Source organism: Plutella xylostella, chromosome 23 (genome assembly GCF_932276165.1).
Source record: "Plutella xylostella chromosome 23, ilPluXylo3.1, whole genome shotgun sequence".
Classification (NCBI taxonomy): domain Eukaryota; kingdom Metazoa; phylum Arthropoda; class Insecta; order Lepidoptera; family Plutellidae; genus Plutella; species Plutella xylostella.
In genome coordinates, this window is record NC_064003.1 from 6,174,354 (window position 1) to 6,186,663 (window position 12,310).

At 37.6% G+C, this 12,310-nt stretch overlaps 5 protein-coding genes across 5 annotated transcripts; 3 read left to right on the forward strand and 2 right to left on the reverse strand.

Annotated features, from left to right (window-relative positions):
- Positions 1 to 83: 83 nt before the first annotated feature.
- LOC105381985 (peroxisomal N(1)-acetyl-spermine/spermidine oxidase) lies at positions 84 to 2,280 on the forward strand. The gene is made up of 3 exons (XM_011551797.3): positions 84 to 1,515; positions 1,610 to 1,730; positions 1,935 to 2,280. Exons 1-3 carry the CDS (start codon positions 176 to 178, stop codon positions 2,121 to 2,123), a joined length of 1,650 nt encoding a protein of 549 aa, XP_011550099.3. The 5' UTR covers positions 84 to 175; the 3' UTR covers positions 2,124 to 2,280.
- An 895-nt stretch (positions 2,281 to 3,175) lies between these two features.
- LOC105381986 (8-oxo-dGDP phosphatase NUDT18) lies at positions 3,176 to 4,946 on the reverse strand. Its single transcript, XM_011551800.3, has one exon. The coding sequence runs from the start codon at positions 4,729 to 4,731 to the stop codon at positions 3,730 to 3,732; it is 1,002 nt and encodes a 333-aa protein (XP_011550102.2). The 5' UTR covers positions 4,732 to 4,946; the 3' UTR covers positions 3,176 to 3,729.
- A 224-nt stretch (positions 4,947 to 5,170) lies between these two features.
- LOC105381987 (ATP synthase subunit O, mitochondrial) lies at positions 5,171 to 6,763 on the forward strand. Its single transcript, XM_011551801.3, has 4 exons — positions 5,171 to 5,331; positions 5,410 to 5,664; positions 5,919 to 6,110; positions 6,493 to 6,763. The coding sequence occupies exons 1-4, from the start codon at positions 5,305 to 5,307 to the stop codon at positions 6,646 to 6,648; spliced, it is 630 nt and encodes a 209-aa protein (XP_011550103.1). The 5' UTR covers positions 5,171 to 5,304; the 3' UTR covers positions 6,649 to 6,763.
- Positions 6,764 to 6,979: 216 nt separating this feature from the next.
- Positions 6,980 to 7,732, reverse strand: LOC105382016 (c-Myc-binding protein). Its single transcript, XM_011551833.3, has 2 exons — positions 7,572 to 7,732; positions 6,980 to 7,476 (listed from the first exon to the last, which is right to left on the reverse strand). The coding sequence occupies exons 1-2, from the start codon at positions 7,584 to 7,586 to the stop codon at positions 7,198 to 7,200; spliced, it is 294 nt and encodes a 97-aa protein (XP_011550135.3). The 5' UTR covers positions 7,587 to 7,732; the 3' UTR covers positions 6,980 to 7,197.
- A 304-nt stretch (positions 7,733 to 8,036) lies between these two features.
- LOC105381988 (T-complex protein 1 subunit theta) lies at positions 8,037 to 11,418 on the forward strand. Its single transcript, XM_011551802.3, has 6 exons — positions 8,037 to 8,214; positions 8,455 to 9,012; positions 9,137 to 9,511; positions 9,757 to 9,983; positions 10,208 to 10,403; positions 10,690 to 11,418. Exons 1-6 carry the CDS (start codon positions 8,155 to 8,157, stop codon positions 10,909 to 10,911), a joined length of 1,638 nt encoding a protein of 545 aa, XP_011550104.2. The 5' UTR covers positions 8,037 to 8,154; the 3' UTR covers positions 10,912 to 11,418.
- Positions 11,419 to 12,310: the final 892 nt, after the last annotated feature.

The following is a 12,310-nucleotide window of genomic DNA, read 5'->3' on the forward strand; positions in this document are numbered from 1 at the left end:
CTTTTATTGCTAACGGTACTGACTACTGAGTGAATGAAATAAACATTTAATGTTTGACCGGAAGTAGCGCATCCCTATTAATTATGACAGTTTTTTTTTTCATAGATATGGATGTCGTAATCATCAACAGCTGAGCGTCAATGATCCTGAAAAATATTCTTCAATAAATATTATTATGGGTGACGACAACTTAAATTCTAGTAAACAATGTGATACCATTAAGTGCAATGTAATAATTATAGGAGCAGGCATGGCCGGGCTCTCTGCTGCAAACCATTTACAAAAAAATGGCATCGAAGATTTCAAAATCTTAGAAGCTCGAAAACGAGTCGGCGGACGGATTGTTTCAATACCTATTAAGAACCACAACGTTGAATTGGGTGCTAACTGGATCCATGGAGTTTTAGATAATCCGATATTCGAATTAGCTATGGCCAATGGTCTCGTGAATATTATAAACATACCGAAACCACATAAGGTTATAGCAGCGACTGAAGATGGCAAGCAAGTGCCTTTCGGAGTGCTGCAGGAGATCCACGAGGCGTACGTGACGTTCCTGCGGCGCTGCGAGGAGTACTTCCTGTGCCAGTACCTGCCGCCGCCGGACATCCACAGCGTCGGCGAACACATCAACCTTGAAGCAGCCATCTACCTCGAACGCCTCCCTACATCTGAAGAAAAAAAACTAAGACGCCTCATATTCGACTGCTTATTAAAAAGAGAAACTTGTATATCTGGATGCAATACCATGGACGAAATAGACCTATTAGAGATGGGAAGCTACACAGAGCTGCAAGGAGGAAACATTCTTATACCCAAAGGCTACAGTTCTATCTTAGAACCCATGACGAAAACTATTGCACCAGATAAAATGTTAACAGGTGATCCTGTTAAGAAAATAATATGGAATTCAGATCAACACAGCCCTAGTGATGACATTGGTGATGAATCTGAAGATTCTGATCAAACTGTGATAGAAGACATGTCTAAATCCTCTGGTTCTGGCAAAACTGTTAATGACGGCTCATCTAAATCTGTAGACACTCCCCATAAACCAAAGAAAAAATATGTAGAAGTTCAGTGCGGGAGCGGTAAGAAATTGTATGCCAATCATGTCATATGCACAATACCCTTAGGTGTCCTGAAGGAAGAAGCAGCTAATATATTTGACCCTCCCTTACCATCATACAAAATGGAATCCCTTGAGAGGCTTTTGTTTGGTACTGTAGATAAAATTTTCTTAGAATATGAAAGACCATTCCTCAACTCTGATGTCACTGAAATCATGCTTCTCTGGGAAACGCCCAGTTCTCCTGAACCCATGGAAGATTCTTGGTATAAAAAGATATATTCTTTTGCCAAAGTGACAGAGACTCTTTTACTAGGCTGGGTTTCAGGTAAGGAGGCAGAGTATATGGAGACATTAGCAATGGATGAAGTAGCCGCTACTTGCACAAAAATACTGAGGAAATTCCTTAAAGATCCATGTGTACCTGAGCCACTGACATGTGTTTGGTATGTATTATTTTCTGAGTCATTTTTACCACCATGAAATGTAAATACTTAATAACTTTATTCCTATACTTACAGTTATGTTATTTTTTTTCAGTACAAGCTGGAAGAAGCAACCTTTTACAAAAGGTTCATACACTGCTATAGGTGTTGGAGCTAGTCAAAGTGATATAGAGAGCCTTGCACAACCATTATACAGAAATGTTCATGACAAAAAGGTAATTAATATCTGGCAAAGATAGTCTAATCTAATGCTACAATCCAATTCCTATATACCAAATTATCTAGTTAGAGATATGGTTGTGTACTAACTGCATATTAATCTTAAGTTGTAATGTTTCTAGCAGTTTTAGAAAAAAAAAAACATGTTGCATTATTAAAAACAATGGCATATTTTAAAAATTAATATATTTATATTCCAGCCCACACTGCTTTTTGCTGGTGAGCACACTCACAACCAGTTCTACTCAACTGCACACGGGGCGTATCTGTCAGGACGGATAGCAGCTCAACGCCTCACTGATGCAGATGAAACTAGAGAAAGCAATATAGAATGTACTGGATCTGCTGATCTCCATGCCTGGATTCAAGGCATACAGTTAGAAGGCTAACTTCTCTCTTTTGTATCTATAGTAATCGGTAAGTCTCATTGCTATCATCAGTATAGGTATGGTCAGCGTCATTAGTAGCTATACACTTTTGTACCTTGTCAAACTCATAAACTGCGAATGTTTGAATGAATAGGCGGTTTGTAAGTATGACAAGGTACAAAAGTGTAAGTATAGCTACAAATGGTTATACATAATTAAAAACTTAACTTGATAAAACTGCTCTATGGCCTGATAGAAACCCTGAAATGTGCTATGTTTTGCTGCCACAAGAATTGTAGGACCTAGGATAGTTTAGTTACCCAATATTCCATGTAGATTTATTTATTTATTTGAAGGTTGTATAATGAAGTATGAATGGATATAAAATAGCATTAGAATTAATTCCTTATTTGGCTATCAGAAATTAAATGCTATTTGTGAATAAAATTTCGATGTATTATAAAAATAAGCTTATTGAGCTGCTACATGACTTCTTTACTAAGCATTTATTTTATGTTGAAACTTATATTATGTAAAGACAAATTAAATAGTTTTATTTCATGTTTCGTATTGTATGTATCAGTATTTTTTATGTCCCTTTGTTCAATGTTATGAAATATCATGTTGTATTGTACATTATCTGTATATTTTTATATTAAATTGAGATATTTTTGGATCTTCCTTTGATTAAAGAGTAAATTATGAGCTGAAAGCAACCAATAAGTTAAATTCTTTCTATACTTGTTTAACTTTCTTTCTGTATTTGTTACAATTATTTAGTTTTGATGATTTGCCATAGAGGCTCTCTAATTCTCTTGAACAAAAATTTATATGTTTGATGAAATTACTACTGCAACACACAAGCTAAATGTAATTAAAATTTTAAAGTACCTTTACTACTGAAATTATAAATATGTATACATAAGAAGAAAATTAGTTTATAGAATTTCTGAATTTCAGGTTGAACATATTCAATTTTCTAGTCAGCGCAAGTTTTGTATTGCTTTAATAAATAGCAAAAAACATTTGGTATTTTATTCTCCTTTTTAGGGAAATTTAATAATAATGAAATATTTTCGGAAATTAAAGTTTTTATTTCAAATTTTAACAGTAAGTATATGTATAATTGTATAAAATAATATAACAAGTAAAACCCTGAACCATGATATACAAATTTAAAGCTCAAAGTCATGACACTGCCACACATAAGAAGTTATCTTAGAAATTGTGTGCAGTAGCATCATAAACTATGTGTTAGTACAAGGAAATTAAATTACTATTAATTATGTCATGAGTTTACATATTGTATTTACCTATTCAAAGCTTTAGGGATTAGAACTTATAACTAAAATATAACATATTGTTGGATAAATATATTGAGTTGAAATATTATCTTGGAATGTAATAAAACATTTCACATTTGGCATGATTTTGAACAAAAATACCTATTATATTGTACAATAAATTATCTGCTACAAGTAGCAACATCAGATCAATGACTGGCAGGCTTATGATGAGTTGTAAAAAAATACAAAGGAAAGCCAATAAACACTACAATTTATCACTTTGTAAGAATGAGTATTCTGTCAGTGGCACTTAAAATTTACATACACAACAGTCTTCATGACTAACGCACTACATGCAGTTCAATTGTGGAGTTTTTAGATGATGTTACAGAGAGGAGCTGTTGTTCCACATCCTTGGATACCTCTTGCCAAGCACATTTACCAATGAGGGGCACTTCCTCCAAGGGGGCACGGAATGCTACAAGGAGAGTGAGGCAGCAACCATCAGAGGCTGGGTCATGTTCTAAATTCAGAAGTCCAAGAGGCCTATGCTGGCCTACATCTGCCCCAAACATTTCTACCATGAACCTTCTCAAAGTTGAATGGACACTTTTTGCTGGGTTAATCTCACACACAGGAAAATGTATGGCAGTCTTCTCACTTAGCAGCACATGTAGCCTGTTTGTACTTCTTCTTTTAATCACAACAATCAGTCTCAACAAGTCTTTACTATGAGGTATTGAAGCTGGCAAAAGATTTTTATGCCAGCCAACTCCAGGAGTACTCTTTTTATGCAACTGAGCTCTTTCTATCAGGTGCAAAATGTCATTGGATCTCAGTGAAATTTCCTGTAAGTTACCAATCCATTTTGCTTGTAGAGACTCCTTGTCTGCACTGGCAGGTGTTTTAAGTTCACCTCCAATCACGTCACCTGTCAGGACAAATCTATACCACATTCCTCCAGCTGTCTCCACTACTAGCATAGTTTTTGGATCAACCATGAGACCAGTTTCCTCCAAGACTTCTCTAATAGTAGCTTGTACAATGGTTTCGCCTTTCTCCATTCGGCCAGCAGGCAGGTACCACTTGCCGGCACAGCTTTCCTTCGCTTCCTGCATCATGAGTACTTCATCGTCGTCGTTGATCAATACGCAAGCGACTACATACGTCACATTGCTGCCAAGTACCGGTTTGAAATTAGAGGGTGTGGTGGGCGTGATACCTTGAGACTCGGCTACGGAATTCTGGTCGGCGATGGTGAAATCACATAAGTCATGGTCTTCTCCGCTTAGTCCCAATCCGTCTAACAGTTTTAGAATGCTTGAGTCCACTTGGCGCGACATAGTTACCTACTTTTCGATATTTGTAACAGAAGATATTACAGAAAATACCGCATATTATTACTGTTTCGGAGTCTCCAAATTTAGTTTAATAATCACTCAAATATCCTTCACTTATATTTTTATAAAGATAGTTTTTCAGGTTTTTAGCAATAAACAAACAAAAATTTTACACGAATGACGAATCGACGAAATCAAAAACACGCAAGAACACACAGACCCGAATAAGTGTAATCTGTGACTGCGTGTGACAGTGACAGATGGTCAGCTTCACAGAGCTCAAAACAATAACTAATTCTGCTCGATCCAGTACCCGAACTTCGCTTATACCTAAATGTTTATTGAAGATTTCCATTGCAATGCCACCCGTTCGATCATAATAAGTCTAAGGACTATTTTATCCTCAGAATAATGACTACATCTGTCAAAAATTAATTAGTTTTTATTATTCTGTGGTTCATAATTTTAGCCTGTGAATATAGTGTGGTTCATGAAGGGCGAGTAGAGTTTCGCCTATTTCCATCCATAATTTCCTGTAATTCAGGCTTCTCTCATAGCTAAATAACATCTTCCACCATGTCGATGTTGAAGACTAATATGCTCGTGAGTGTTGGTCTAAAAGGCATTGAATATTTACAGTTTTCTGCAAATAACAAGTTACTTACGTAATCTCAATTTCAGGTCCGCTCTTTGAGCACTTCAGTTTCTTCAGCTCAGATGGTGAAGCCCCCAGTTCAGGTGTTTGGGCTCGAGGGTCGCTACGCCGCCGCTCTGTACTCGGCAGCCTCCAAGAGCAAGGCCCTCGATGCAGTTGAGAAAGAACTTACTCAGTTCCAGAAATCCATTAAGGCCGACCCTAAACTCAAGGAATTCCTTGTCAACCCTTCAATGAAAAGGTCTCACAAAGTTGATGCCCTGAAGCATCTGTCTACTAAGGTAAAAAAGTATGATGTACTTAGAGTAAATGAATTTAATTACTAAATAATATTTAGAGGTTAGGTTTGATAAAAAAATATAAAATTATGTTTTTCTTTCATTAAAGTTCAATAATGTTTACATTTAATCAATCAATTAGAACCTTTGTGCATTTTGCGATTCTTAGCTCATGCAGAGGTTAAAGTTAGTTAGTAAATCAGAATTTCATACTTGCCTCTACTACATAAAACATAATACCTATGATTCTTTTACAGACTAGCTTGTCTCCCAACACTGGTAACTTGCTGGGACTCCTGGCTGAGAATGGACGTCTGAGCAAGCTGGAAACTGTCATCAATGCCTTCAAGATCATGATGGCCGCCCACCGTGGAGAGGTCACCTGCGAGGTGATCACCGCCAAGCCCCTTGACCCTGCCCAAAAACAGAGCCTGGAAGCTGCTCTGAAGGTATGTGCTATTAAAACAAAGTATTTTGAGTGAGGTGTTTCAGTTGATAGATATTGCAACAGATTCTTACTATTTCCATTGCTGATGGGAGGCACTAAATGTCTCTTTGTGAATTAAAACTGCTTCAGTTGTGTAGCTGCATTTATTTTAAGTTGCTGCTATTTATAATTAATATTTAATGGAATATAAGTAATTTTGAAAAAGGCACAAATTTTTCTATTTTCATGGAAATAGTGAACCCAATGCTCTCAAGTTCAAAATGATTAACAGAAAATTATTCAGCTACTTTAGCATGATAAAAGTTTTCTATCATTGATAAGTATAAAAATATTAAAAATAACAAATCAACAATAACCTAAAAGCCTCTTTATGTCTTTTTCAGAAATTCATCAAGGCCAAGGAAACCATCCACCTGACCGCCAAAGTAGACCCTTCAATCATTGGAGGCATGATTGTATCCATCGCTGACAGATACGTGGACATGAGCGTGGCAAGCAAGGTCAAGAAGTACACGGAACTCATCACCACCCCTGCCTAAACATACATACACCATAAATGATAGAAAACTCTTAGAAGTAAATTATGTGATCATTCAAATGTATTTTTCTTGATACATCTCCAGCAGAAATGATTATATCCTCTTTATTTACCATATATTTTTGTTTTTATTCAGTAAATTTATCTACCTTTCTTGTTACTCTTGAATTGAGTCAGATCTAAAACTATAAAAAAGAAGGGGTTTTATGTAGCAAAATGTGTACTTTTGAAATGTTATTTTGAATTTAAATACACATTTATTTCATAATTTCGAGGTTTTAATTTTCAATCCAGGAATTAATGCTTAGAAAGATGAAACACTTGAAATCATGTAAGCAAACCAAAAATTTATTGTGCTCTCTGCACTTATAACTAAACATAATGTCCTTATAACATAACAAAAACTATACTCTCACAGTAATCATAACACTGATATTTTTATAATTATTCAAGGTCAACAGGCATAAATTTTTATGAGATCATTGTAATAATATGCTATATTGAGATCAATCAATTGAATATGTAAGTAGGGGTGATTAATATCTGAACACTACGTTTCGGCGGGAGCGGCGGGCTCCGCCGCCGCCGCAGCGAGGGGTGCTTCGCCCTTGAGCAGAGCGTTTTCTGCCTCTAGCTCGGCGATGCGGGCGCGCGCCGCCTCGAGCTCGTCGTCCCCGCCATCAGTGCCCAAGTGCTTCCGAACGTACTCCAAGGCGTCTTCCGGTTTGTCGGGCTCTTCATATAAACTAACTAGAACTTTGGTTAAGGCGTCCATTACACCTGCTCTTTCCAAATAGCGCCTGAATTCCTCCCGTTTAGAATCAATAGGCTGAAAGGGAAATAGAAACATGGGTTTCAGGCATTGCAGGGAAACAACCGCGTTGTTAACGGAGTGGCCAACTTGTAGAAAGTGAGGATACTTACTTTGTATGAAGACATTTTGAAAAATATTATTTATTCCAGAATCCAGATGAAAGTAAAGGAAATTTACTTATTCTAATGTAATGTCACAACAAAACATCGAGCGGTCAATCAAACAAGACGCCATCAAATAATCAAAGACAATACAGCTTTTCTTTTTCTGATTTTCATTTGTTTTTTCTTTACTTCCGGAAATAACCAAAGACAATCTTAAAAAGTGCAGTATTGCACTGCACAAAATGCAATTTTTGCACACAGTAAAGTTACCTTATTAATAAATATGCCACCTATCCTTAACTAATATTGGCTTAAACGGTAATCAGCCTCTTGTTTCCACCATCGTCACCGCCCATTCACCGCCACATAAAGTCAGGAAACTTACGAATATACGGAGCATCGTTTCTGTGCGGCGAGCCTAATAAAATCATTCATTCGTTCAATGTTTAAAAACATAATTATTTTGTCTATGAATTTTATTTATCGTTCATTCTATTTAGCGGGTGACTAAAAATCTGGAATCATTTTTACTTTTTCAACAAAGAAAAAGAATTAATTCTAAAGAAGTGAACCACTCAAATTCAGAAAAATGGCTTTACATGTTCCCAAAGGTCCTGGTGTGCCGTCAATGCTCAAAGATGGGGCTCGAGTAAGTGTTATCCTAACCTCTAATATTAGTCATGTGCATCCCGCAGTATGTTTCTTGTATTTGAAATTAGCAATAAACTATATGGAATTGCTTTGAAAACTGTTGTTACTACCACTTCTGGACATCGAAATTACAATATTTTTCGGTTAGATCATGTCCTACGTTGTTATTAGCAACAAAAGAGACTAGTATGGAATGCTACGATCGCTCAGCAAAAATCATATATTTAATTAATTACAGATGTTCTCCGGCTTAGAAGAAGCCGTCCACCGCAACATAAACGCGTGCAAACAATTCGCCCAAAGCGTCCGCTCGGCGTACGGCCCCAATGGAATGAACAAAATGATCATCAACCACATTGACAAGCAGTTCATCACCAGCGACGCCGGCACCATCATCCGCGAGCTGGACGTGGAGCACCCGGCCGCCAAGCTCATGGTGCTGGCCAGCCAGATGCAGGACGCCGAGGTCGGGGATGGCACCAACTTTGTCATCGTCATATCTGGAGGTCTCCTAGAAGCGGCAGAGGAACTCCTCCGCCTCGGAGTCACCACCAGTGAAATCGCTGAGGGCTACGAAATGGCCCTCGACAAGTGCCTAGAAATCCTACCAGAGCTGGTCTGCCATGAGGTCAAAGACTTCAGGAACTATGAGGAGGTCACTAGAGGCATCCGCTCGTCTATTATGTCCAAGCAGTACGGCCATGAGGACTTCATCGCTGGTCTTGTAGCTAAGGCTTGCATTTCTATCCTGCCAGAAAACACCACATTCAATGTGGACAATGTTAGGATATGCAAAGTAAGTATTCTTGTTTTTTTTTATGATGTTGCAAACATGTATAATATGTGCATGTGTCAACAATACTTTAGTAGCACTTTAAAAAAATTGTTCACAGTATTAATTTATTATGTATCCATTTCAGGTCCTTGGATCAGGTCTTCTACAGTCAGAAGTTCTACAGGGAATGGTATTCAAGAGGGAAGTGGAGGGTGACGTCACATCTGCCACAAAGGCTAAAGTTGCCATCTACTCCTGCCCTGTAGATATCACCCAGACTGAGACCAAGGGAACAGTTCTAATAAAAACTGCAGATGAACTGATGAACTTCAGCAAAGGAGAAGAATCCCTCCTTGAAAAACAGATCAAGGAAATTGCTGACACCGGTGTAAAAGTCATTGTGGCTGGTGCTAAGTTTGGAGACATGGCTCTTCATTATTTGAACAAATATGGTCTGATGGCCGTCCGCCTTAACTCTAAGTTTGATCTCCGCCGCCTTGCTAAGACTGTCAATGGCACTGTAAGTATAGTTTTTTATTCATTAAACTTAATTAAATTAACTAAATTACAAAAAGAACGGCTTAGTTACATAAATAATTAAGATAAATTGTAAGAAACTTTACCTATGTTAGTTCACAATCTATTGTACATGTAAGAATAATGCAATCTTCTTGAATTCATATACCTAGTTAATATGTTTATCTCAAGTGAACCAAATCCATTTTCTCATGCAGCTTTAACACCTTTTGAATTTGTAACTTTTAGGTCCTACCCAGACTGACGACACCCACAGCCCAGGAGCTGGGCTACGTCGACACAGTGCTAGTGGACGAGGTCGGCGACACCAGAGTGGTGGTGTTCCGCATGGAGAGCTCCGAGTCCCGCATCTCCACCATCGTCATCCGAGGATCTACTGATAACTATATGGATGACATTGAACGAGCCATTGATGACGGAGTCAACACTTTCAAGGGAATTGCTCGAGATGGGAAGTAAGTAAGCCTAAGTATGTATAGCAAAAGTTCACCATTCCAATTTCCCATTTCAATTGTATCCATTCTTCTCCTCTACAGGCCTTCCAAACTATTAGCAAATAAGTAGATTTAGATTGCTTCCAATGGCCTGCTTTTGGGACAGTCCAACAGTAGACTGCTATAGGCTGAAAAAGTAATTATTGTGTTTTTTATTTTTATAACAAAGCTATTTTCTTCCCCAGATTCGTTCCCGGCGCTGGCGCCACAGAGATCGAGTTGGCCCAACGTTTGTTCCAATACGCGGACACGCTGCCCGGTCTCGAGCAGTACGCCGTGCGCAAGTTCGCGGTGGCTCTGGAGAGCGTACCGCGTGCGTTGGCCGACAACACTGGTTCTAATGCCACGGAGGTCGTCAACGCTATTTACAAGGCTCACAAGGTATGTGTGGGTTTGTGTGGACTCGTTCTACCTACAGACATGTTAAGTCAATGATTAAAAATGAGTGTAAATTACTCTTTCACGTCTAAACGGAAGTATTTCTGCTATACATAGATTGCATTTAAGACAAATGATGTAGAGTTGTTTTGTTACCAGGATTACGTACTATTCTGTTTTCCTACCTCTATTAAGCTTGAAGATCAAACCTAACACCAAATTATGAATTAATACCTCGTCCATAATTACTTCTACACCTTCAACTTTTAATTCCACCACCACTCCACAGGAGGGCAACAAAAACGCCGGCTACGACATCGACTCGGAAACGAGCGGCATCTACGACGCCACGGAGAAAGGCGTGCTCGACCTGTACGTGCTGAAGAGTTGGGGTTTAAAGTACGCCGTGGGCGCCGCCTGCACCATCCTCAAGGTGGACCAGATCATCATGGCGAAGCGCGCGGGCGGGCCCAAGCCGAGACAGCAAGCCGGCAGCGACGACGAATCTTAAACTAACTTTACCACTATAGGTGCTTATATCCCATTCCACGGGGAAAGACATCGGACAGGATCCTTACATTCGAGTAAAGGTATTTTTGTTTGTATCAGATGTCTTTCCCCGTGGAATGGGATATAGTAAAATATAGCATGAGTCCTGTGACAGATGCTAAATCATATCATTCATTTTGTCATTTTTTAGTTTTCAACATAAGGAAAACTAACTGTATTTACCAGACATAAGCAAACAAACGTTATGAGACTCATGCTATATTTTGCAAAGTATACACACTTACATCGCTAGTATTCTTATAGCCTTATTTTAACTCTTATTAATAATAATGATTAGTTCCGCTATATTTTTTGTCCGCGATCGCACGCCACTGTGTTATTTTTAACATGCTTTAATGAGAGTTTAATTTGTAGCTTACTAAAAGCAGCATTTGTTTCTGTTTAGGTATATTGTCACAAATTGTGGCTGAATTAATTAAATAATAAATATACATATTTATATGATATATTCCATGGGTTTTATTTGGAAGCTACCTTAAATTTAGAGCAAAATAACATTAACTGAAACACAATTCTATTGTTTTGATTTTATTGATTAAATGCATTTAAAATAATGGAGCACAAAATAAAGATATGTAAAAATATAGTAAACATCTCAATCCAGGAATGGTTACACACAATCTCACGTAGATAAATATAGATATGGCTTATGCCTAGAGAAACTACAAGCTTGATCTAGCAATTCCATACGTTCTAGCACTAACATCACAGTCCCGCCACTCTTCTCACATCAACTAAAATAATACTGAATTCTAAAATAAAGTCATTTTGATATCAAAAGTAAATTTTATCAAGGATTTTAGATTAAATTTATACCACCCACCACCTCTGCTTAAAGATCTAAGTACCTCATAATTTTCTATATATTCATTCAGTTGTAGTATACAATGCTAAACCATATTCAAAGAGCAAAATCATCTTCAATGTTTTAACTACAGTCCTACCAAATGACGAACAAACTATGAAGTCTAGAGCCTCTGTTTCCGAAGATCAAAACACTGGGGCATAGTAACTACTAACAAAATGCAATATTCCTGTAAGTACATCCTTAATAATGAGATCATAATTTTCCAATTCGATTATTAATGGTCCTAATTAGTAGGAAGTATATTTTTTAAAGGTTTTTCCCATAAAACATTTCAAAAGCACATACCCTTTCTTCAACTGCATTCAAAACAGTCCGCTGGGGTTCGTTTCTAGCATATTCGACCCACGATATACCCAGTGTTTTTGCAATGCTATAAGAATAATTTACGTGAGTTTCACTGGACAATTGCTACAAATAGTTACAAAAATACATCGAAACTATAAAACTAAAATAAGATCAGTTGATTAATCAC

What these genes read in the sequence shown, in the direction of transcription:
- LOC105381985 (XM_011551797.3), top strand. Translation starts at nt 176, where the DNA reads ATGGGTGACGACAACTTAAATTCTAGTAAACAATGTGATACCATTAAG. An exon ending in GAGCCACTGACATGTGTTTG is followed by an intron (nt 1,516 to 1,609) that starts GTATGTATTATT and finishes ATTTTTTTTCAG; the next exon opens with TACAAGCTGGAAGAAGCAAC. An exon ending in GAAATGTTCATGACAAAAAG is followed by an intron (nt 1,731 to 1,934) that starts GTAATTAATATC and finishes TTTATATTCCAG; the next exon opens with CCCACACTGCTTTTTGCTGG.
- LOC105381986 (XM_011551800.3), bottom strand. Translation starts at nt 4,731, where the DNA reads ATGTCGCGCCAAGTGGACTCAAGCATTCTAAAACTGTTAGACGGATTG.
- LOC105381987 (XM_011551801.3), top strand. Translation starts at nt 5,305, where the DNA reads ATGTCGATGTTGAAGACTAATATGCTC. An exon ending in TGAAGCATCTGTCTACTAAG is followed by an intron (nt 5,665 to 5,918) that starts GTAAAAAAGTAT and finishes ATTCTTTTACAG; the next exon opens with ACTAGCTTGTCTCCCAACAC. An exon ending in GCCTGGAAGCTGCTCTGAAG is followed by an intron (nt 6,111 to 6,492) that starts GTATGTGCTATT and finishes TGTCTTTTTCAG; the next exon opens with AAATTCATCAAGGCCAAGGA.
- LOC105381988 (XM_011551802.3), top strand. Translation starts at nt 8,155, where the DNA reads ATGGCTTTACATGTTCCCAAAGGTCCTGGTGTGCCGTCAATGCTCAAA. An exon ending in CTAAGACTGTCAATGGCACT is followed by an intron (nt 9,512 to 9,756) that starts GTAAGTATAGTT and finishes TGTAACTTTTAG; the next exon opens with GTCCTACCCAGACTGACGAC. An exon ending in CTATTTACAAGGCTCACAAG is followed by an intron (nt 10,404 to 10,689) that starts GTATGTGTGGGT and finishes ACCACTCCACAG; the next exon opens with GAGGGCAACAAAAACGCCGG.